General features: G+C 31.8%; 1 protein-coding gene across 1 annotated transcript in view; it reads right to left on the bottom strand.

Moving 5' to 3' along the window:
• Window positions 1-1,216: 1,216 nt before the first annotated feature.
• LOC117182652 overlaps window positions 1,217-9,094 on the bottom strand; it is a 54,316-nt gene continuing 46,438 nt past the window's right edge. The window contains exon 3 of the mRNA XM_033375756.1: window positions 1,217-1,571. Within this exon, the coding sequence (XP_033231647.1) occupies window positions 1,438-1,571 (134 nt within the window). The 3' untranslated portion in view covers window positions 1,217-1,437. The remainder of the gene's footprint in view (window positions 1,572-9,094) is intronic.

The raw sequence follows: 9,094 nt of genomic DNA, 5'->3' as shown, positions 1-9,094 counted from the left end.
CAGTTTAGAATAAATTACGAGGTTATTTCTTCCTCTTTCAACCAGGGGCTTCTCTCTCTCTCTCTCTCTGTAAGTGCGACGATATTTTCAACAAATAAAAGTACATACGTGGCAGTTTTCGCCCGGCCAATGATGGAAGACTTTCAATGCAAAAAGCTTAAACACTCTCAAGTGTGTCACATTAAAATGTAGAGCTCACTCAGAATTTAGATGAGATAAATTACAAAGGAGTTTTATTCAAATTCTGGAAACATGAGATGAACAACCTTTTTTTAAATAGTGCTTTTATTCCGTTATTAATTCATAAAATGTATTCCATTATTCACAATGAAATTGATTGAAAACACACTTGTTTTCAGAAGGTGTATAAGAGGGATGGGAAGCAAAAAGGAAATAAGTACTGAAGTCGAAGCCAGATATTGTGCCCAGCATGGTAAAGTATATCTATATATTACACGTCGAATGCTGGACGTTAGTCGCGAAAACTTTGTCGAATAAATTGAACCAGTCGGAGAGCTGTGGCTCCGGCTGGCAGACCGAAAGCTGCCGATTAAAAATAATAAAAAAGAAGCAAACATCAAGAAAAACAAGAAACGTCGAAAGCGAGACAAAAATGAAAATCATCGAACCCTACAGAAATCGTCTAAAAATTGAAGAAAAAGGAGTTTTCCAATCAACTTGCCATACAGCTGATAGATTTTCTGAGACAGTACCCGAGGTTGAATTCACAGTTAGTTCTACTCTAGTTAATGAAAGAAATTGTGCCTGCTTTATTAGAGAATTCTAATGAACAAAGAAGTCGTTTAGATTACACTAATATTCGATGTGGTTTACATTTTTACTCACGGAGATACCGTTAACAGTTTGTTGCAAAGATTTTTTTAATAATATAGAATTTGAAATAGATTTTATTTTTAGTCTCTCAGAGAGCTTGAACTTCTGAACTTTCAAATGATTGAAATTTTTTATTTGTTGATTGAATCCTTTACATTAGAGATGAAATAGAGTTGAGAAAATATGCTCACTCGAAAGTTCAGACCTTCAGACACGTTTATAGGATATTTTTCCGAAATGTTAAAAGTGTGTCGTGAGTAGATTTTTGCGGATTCACAGGATGATTGTTGGAGATTTCGCGTTGACAGATTCTTAATATTGTTCAAGATGTATAACGATTTCTAGTAAAAGTAATATAAGCACGTTCTTTTTTTTCTTCTGCATAAAAGGAATTAGAATGTGAGGAAGAGAGAAGAAGGAAATTACATACAATTAAACATTCGCAAGCTAACAATTTCGTGAACGATTCTCTGTGCTTATTAGGAATTATAAATGGTGGTCACCATAGGAGAGGCAGACCTTCCTTTTTCCAATGCTTTGAAGGATCTCGGATGAAAAAATCAGTGATGTAAATGGTAAACCTTTCGAGTGATAGAGAACGTATTAGCCACGAAGACTGTGACCGAGAAGGGTGAGTGCCGCTAGAAGGCCCCAGAGGGTGATGGAGGAGGACGTCAGAGTTGGTCCTGAGTTGCATCCATCTTCTCGACAGCAATACGTTCTTGTGCTCCAGGCCTCTGCAATATTCGTAAGGATTGAGTTCAATTTCATAAAAAATGGTGCCTCATTGCTTTGTAATCCTCACTTTTTCGATATGAAAACATTTGAGAGTACAATACGTGTAATGTGAGTCATTTCCACTACATGCAAATTTTATTATATGCGCAAGCGAAAGAAATTGGTGGATTACATTATGCATTTGAGTTTAAAATAAAATTGCAAGCTTATGAATATTACTCAAAATAGCAGATTCATTAATATTTAAAAAATTTTTAATTTATCTGCTATATCATCAGAGATTGTACCTTGACGACAGTAGATCAACCCTCCAAACCATGAAGGCAGAAAATCTATACAATATCGATCAAGTTAAGAATCTTCATTGACAGAAAATGCTTAACGTCTTAATAAGACTAGATGGAAAATAATATTTTTAAATTAAAATTAAAATTATTTCTTGAAAAAAATATCCTACTCCATCTTCACTCCATTGGGAATCGAACCTCAAAACTTCTGATTTCCGGTCAGGTGCTTTTCCAATTAAGCTATTAGAGGGATCAGAATAAGAACTCTTAATTCAAGAACATAACGCTAATTTTTTGCTAGGTGTTAATGGTACAAGTAATTATTTTTAAAAATTTTAATTTATCTGCTATATCATCAGAGATTGTACCTTACCGGCAGTAGATCAACTCTCCAAACCATGAAGGCAGAAAATCTACACAATATCGATCAAGTTAAGAATCTTCAATAACAGAAAATGCTTAACGTCTTAATAAGACTAGATGGAAAATAATATTTTTAAATTAAAATTAAAACTATTCCTTGAAAAAAAGATCCTACTCCATTATTACTCCATTGGGAATCGAACCACAAAGAGTTCTTCTAGAGTTCTTATTCTGATCCCTTTAGTAGCTTAATTGGAAAAGCACCTGACCGGAAATCACAAGTCGAAATACCATTTCTTCTTTGAAAATTACAAATACAGAAATAGTCGATTTTTTACCATCTTTTCCAAACATTTTCAACAGTTCATTGAGGAAATTTAAAAAAAAATTATTGGGTCGAAAACACGCTGTAGGAAAGTGAATGGACTTTCATACAAAATATGGAAAGGTGCCCAAGATGAAAATCGTTCTGTCAAGCACGCCTTACAGATTTGCTTTGATAATTCGTGAACCACTAAATATCTCATTATATCCTTGGTCTCAATTTAAAAAGGAGATTTCGTACTTTAATTTAGCAAAGTATAATTTTGTTGATTCACTTATTTGCATAAGGGGTTGGAAAAGAAAAAAAATTACGAATAAATTCACGATTTCGAATCAAAATATTGAGCCAAAAACGGTGTCAAAAACGGAATATAGGTCGGTCTTTACCACAAGCTAACTCGGACTGAATTTGTCGAAAGTACTTCAAGTTGAGCTCAGTGGAAATAGAATTTATTAAAGTTTCTACCAGGTATCAAAAATCTTTCCTGTTTATCATTTTTTTTGTAAAGTGAGTCAGTTTCTAAAACATGCTTGTTTTTAAATCGACTTTTGTTATTAAACAGACAATTTTGTCCGGTAATGTGGGTGTATTCGAACAATTCTAATTAAATAATTTTTTCTGACACCGAAAACATAAGTGCGCTTTTAAATACTGCGAACGATTAGTTTATTTAGGGTATTCAGGGTATTTCTTTAGGGTACTCAGGGTATTCTAGTATCGTCTTCTTACTCCACGCACATTGCCGGACTCCGTGTCTCGACCCCCTGGGGGTTTTATATAAGAACTGTATGCAACTGATTTGCACTTATAATTCACTGGCGTGATACAAAATAATTGTGATACTCAACCCCTGAGTGTCACTTTTTCCTCGTTTAAATTGCAGTACACATCTCATCTCGGCTACGCTTTGACTCCGGCTCATACTGCAACTTTCACACTCAGCCGAAAAAATGCCACTTAGGGTCCAAACAAACAACTATTTTGAACAGAGAAAAGAATTTCACCAAAAATCCTAATTGTAAAAAAATTATGCTAACTATATGAATAATAATATTTTATTTATTTATCTTAAAGGCATTGAAAGTTGTAAAGTCAAAAAATTAAGTCAAGTATGAACAACAGAAAATTTATGAGTAGAAGTGTTTTTAATAAAAGAAGATACTTCCATAAATTTATTTAATAAATAATTTTATAGTTTTATAAACACGTGTATGAATCCAATCAGGTTAAAAAAATGATAATACAGGCAAGAAATAGGTAACTTGTTTTGTCTTTTGAGGCCCCTCGTAAAGAATAGATGAACTTTAGAAGTCAAATCAATTTAACTAATTCTGGAGAGGAATCTGAAGTCGAATTTTGTTCACTGATGATCGAATTTCCTAGAAATTGTTTTATTTTGGAAATCTCGCGGTGATTTTAGGTTGAGAAGGAGGATAGAAATACACGTACACACAACAGTATACTTTAATTTAAAATAATAATTATCTGCACACTAAGTGGGGTTTCAAGCGCATGGGTAAATTTGAAAGTGTACAGACTAAACATTGTCTGAAAATAGAGAATATTAAAAAAATTTCATCATTTCTAATGTTGCTCATATCAGATTCGATAAAAGTTTTATTTAATAAGATAAAATATTCGAAAAAATTTAATGTTTCTCAAAAAGAATTTTAAAAAGCTCATTCCTGTTTCACTGATCTAATAAATATTTAAATTAGACTGTTCGAATAATAACTCATCTAACATCCATAATTACATGTTTGATAATTTCAAGGCTTTTAACAAATGTGTAATTTCTACAAAAAAATTACCCTGATCAGTACTCGGTCTGCCTCCAAACGTGAAGTCGACATTGAGATTAATATATTAAATGGTAATCTACTAGACTTTGCTTAAACATTCTTTATTAATTTTGGGACAAACGATTTCTAAAATTTGCTTACAATATCATTTAAACTTACAGAATAATTATTGTAAATATTTTTTTTCTATTCAGAAATGTATTTATATTTTACTACAACCAGAAAATACTATTTTATTATTTTGAGCCCAAAACCCACTTTTGCTGAACGACCCTATTTAATTGCATTATAAAATTAAAATCACAAAGTCGTTAATTTGTGTAAATATATACCATTTTAAATCATTAACTTTATATTAAATTCTTGGGAACTATCTAGAACTATTGATAAATAAAATTAAGATTTTAGTTAATAGCACCCGTGTGGAAATAACCACATTTGGCCCTATTACAAGCCGGGCACGAATCGGGGGCTATTCGAGTTATTAATTTTGAAAGTGCACCCAGTCGGGGACTAGTTGGGGACTAGTTGGGCATTTTGTTGTCAAAATTTCAGTCGGGGCCTGGTTGGTGGTTGGTCAGGGGCTGGTCGGGCCTTTTCGCTCACTAATTTCCGGAATCTTCAGGCTCTGGTCAGGAGCTAGTGGGGCTCTGGTCGGTTTATTCTTATGTTTGAGTTTTCGGCTAAGTCTTAGCAAATGAGGTAATATCTAACAAAGCGTAATGATTTTTTTATTCTAAAACACTAAGAATATATTTAACAATCATTTTTTTTAATGTATCAGTTTTCAGAATAGCCTGATCTTACAATATTTTCGTTTCCATAAGAAAAAGTTTGTAAGTTTAAACGCGACTTACGCATTTAAAATGTATTTTTTTCAAAGAAGTTCTCATTTATTACCCATATCATGAACTCTAAAAAAAGTAAATACGATTCTCCCGAAGAAAATAGCCTTCACGATGATTTCCAAAGACCGAATATATATTAACTGCATTCTACTTTGCGAGTGTTGTTTTTTCAGATATACTTACACAAAAATATAAGGCACTGAAGCAAAGTAAAACACAGTTAATATAAACACTCTGTTTTTGGAAATATTCTTTAAAACAACACTGTAAAATATTTTTGGAATTTCCCCCACTATTTAGTGTTTCTGTATGATCAGGAAGAATATTTTGAATAATTTTACACCGTTTTTTGGAGAAAAGATTTATTAACGATAAAGTCATCTCAAAAATTTTTAATAAATAATTATTGAGTTAATAGTTTTGTATGAAAGATAACTTTTTATAAAAACAACGATCAAAATCTACAAACACACCTAATCTTATTTTTTGTAGTATTTTTTAGAAAATTGCGAATTTATAGGAACACTTATAAATACCTTTGTATGGAGTTTTAAGAAAATCCATATTGGAAAAGATACATATAGATGGAGTTGAAAAGGGTCCGCCGGAAGTCATAAGACTCTGAATTTGTGTAGATGCTTATTTATAAATTGATTTGAAAGGTTTGCCATATGTAAATAAAGTCTAATTCTTTATTTACTAGAAATTGGAAAGAGAAACACTTTTTGATTAATCGGTGAAGAGTAGTATACTAGTAGTAAATTATTCAGCACGGTACAGTTCAGATTTCGCTACCACCTTCATTTTAGTCTTACGGTTCTGGACTGGTAGCTTTAAAGAAAATCCACAAGAGCGCGAAGTGCCGCCTCTCGCGCAACAGAAATGATGCTTCGAGTGTTTAAGACAGCAGTCCACACGTAACAAAGTATAATTACCTGGAACAGAGACTATCGTGACCAACATGGCAGTCCTTCGGAGCGAAGCTCTACCATATGCGTTCCAGCTTAAGTTTTTTTTTAAATTAATATTGCATAAGTTTTAGGGAAATTAGTTACATAAATTTATGCATTTTTAAGTGTAGGATATGTTCCCCATTAAATCTTGGAAATTAGTGTCAACAAAATTTTGGGAAAGATGCCCCAAGAAATTTTGTACTGTGTAATTCTTTCACAACAATTTTATTATTATATGACTCCTAATAATATCGCCTTCAAAAATCAAGACCCCCCACTTTAGAAGGCAATAACTTCGCAGAAAAAAGTGTGAGGAGGTTCAAATAAGAACCACATGAATTTGCTAAGCTTTCTGAAAAAAATGGTGTTTCTTCAATTTGCGTAAAAAAATTCGTTTTGAGCTAATTAGCAAAATATAAGTAAAAATGCTGTCACGAGGCCCATTGTTGAAACACGTTAACTTTCACATGATCCCAGAGCTTAGAGTATGTTCGAAAAAATTTGAAAAAATTTCGGAGTGTCCTACAACATGTTCAGAATCCAGTAGAGACCTTAAAATTTTTAAATATTTAAAAATGTCAGTTTCGCAAGGATTTTTGTTAAATGTTTTTATTTAGGGATTGAATGGAGCTATCGCGCTGTTTAATGGCTTAAAATGTGTGTTAATGGACCCTTATTCCTATTTCTACCACAAAACTGAATAAAAATTAGAATTTCGCGATTAGGGCTCAGTAGGGCCATCTCAAAGTTTTGAGGTGGGCTGCGCCCTTCTCTACTGATATAAAATTTTGATATTATAATACAGTATCAAGCTTGCACACGATTTATCTTGTATTTTGTTTATTTAATATAGTGCACCTATATCGGTATTATAATATAATTTTGTAATTATTAGGCTGTTAATTCGCTACTGAAATGCGTGAAAGATTTATTTAAATGAGCAATTCCATGTGCGTATTTTTTTAAATTATTCGTAATAAGATAATGTTGCACCATATGTAGTGTTATACAAATATTTTTCCATTTAGCCGAGAACAAAGTGTGGACTTTCTTGGAAACCTGAAAATAGAGGACTTCACAGTTTTAACCCTATCCCCTTGTTTTACCATTTTTTAAATATTTCCTCTTTGTCTCGCCATTTTGAATAAATTTGTACTCTTTCCCTTATTGTTTCGCCTAAATGCGAATTGAATTAATACAGAAACCAGTACTAAAATAGAATTATTTTTATTTTGTTTGTTTGAAAAGTCTACTATTATACTTTTTCTTAACATTTATATCCTATGGTTAAAAATGGTACTATTTAATAAAAAATTTAATAATATTTTAAAAAACTTAACCACTTTGTTTATTTGTTTTCCGTCGAAAACGAACTGCTGTCGATAGAAAATTGGTCCTTTTGGAATCATGTGAAGAACTTAAGTCATTGTTAGTAATTTTTATGAAAATTGTAGTATTTTCTTCTTGTAGGTGTTGAAAGAAAAAGCCTAATATTATTTTTGAATAATTCCCAGAAATTACAGGATACACAAAATTAAAAAGTTGGATCTTTTTTCTTTGAACTCTCATAACTTTTGTGATTTTAATACTATAAAAGCGTATTTTTTTAAATATTCGTAATATGGTGCACTTCTGAACAAAAATTTCTTTAAACAAAAAAATGTTAAAACCTTCTTGAATTTTTCAAAAACGAATGTTTATACTGAATTTCTGAAAAAAATAACAATTAAAAAAAATGCATAGATAGCTTACACTGTCCTCTAAGTAATTCTATTTACAAATTAATTTTTGAAAAATCCAAGTTTTTGAAATTTTTGGTTAAAAAAAGATATTTCTGGACAAATGTATCTTATTACAAATGATTTAAAAAAATGCACCTTTACATCAATAAAGTCATTAGAGTTATAAGAGTTAAATTATAATGCAAAAAGCTCAATTTTCAATATATTCTAAGTTTTTGGAATTTTTCAAAAATCATTTTATAGTTTTTTATTTCAACACCTAAGAGAACAAATACTGCAATTTTTATTAAAATTTCGAACAATAGCTTACATTCTACAGATGAGGACATGTAATTGCTCATATAAACAAATCTTTCACGCATTTCAGTAGTGAATTAACAGCCTAATAATTACAAAATTATATTATAATACCGAAACAAGTGTACTATATTAAATAAACAAAATACAAGATAATTCGTGTGAAAACTTGATACTGTATTATGATATCAAAATTTTACATCAGAAGAGAAAGGTGGAGCCCACCTCAAAGCGAAACTGAAATTTTTTAATATTTCAAAATTTTAAGGTCTCTACTGGATTCTAAACATGTTGTAGGACACTCCAAAATTTTTTCAAATTTTTTCTAACATATTCCTAGCTCTGGGATCATGTGAAAGTTAACGTGTCTCAACAATGGGCCTCGTGACAGCATTTTTACTTATATTTTGCTAATTAGCTCAAAACGAATTTTTTTTACGCAAATTACAGAAACACCATTTTATTCAGAAAACTTAGCGGATTCGTGTGGTTCTTATTTAAACCTCCTCAAATTTTTTTCTGCGAAGTTATTGCCTTCTAAATTGAGGGGCTTGATTTTTTGCGGCGACATTCGAGCAGGCCCCGACTAGGATAAGTCGGGTCACCTGACTAGCCCCCGACTAATATACCGTGACGCTACTGGTCGTGGGCTAGTCATATTACCCTACTAGCCCCCAACTTTAAGTGGAGTCAATTGGTCGGCAACCAGACTACTCTCTAATTTTTTCATGTAGTCCGGTCAGTTTGGGCGTTAATATTTCAAAGAAAAAAATAGTATAAAAAAACTGTATATTATATACCATTGTGTCTTTATTTTCGCGTCGATTGCATGCTCAGTGGTTATTGTGTAAAAATGTAGTGAGGAACTGTCATCCTTTATTCGCCGAAAAGCACCGAAATAATGC

Source organism: Belonocnema kinseyi, chromosome 2 (genome assembly GCF_010883055.1).
Source record: "Belonocnema kinseyi isolate 2016_QV_RU_SX_M_011 chromosome 2, B_treatae_v1, whole genome shotgun sequence".
Lineage (NCBI taxonomy): Eukaryota > Metazoa > Arthropoda > Insecta > Hymenoptera > Cynipidae > Belonocnema > Belonocnema kinseyi.
Note: the sequence above shows the minus strand (reverse complement) of the source record. Positions and strands in the feature narration are given on the sequence as shown.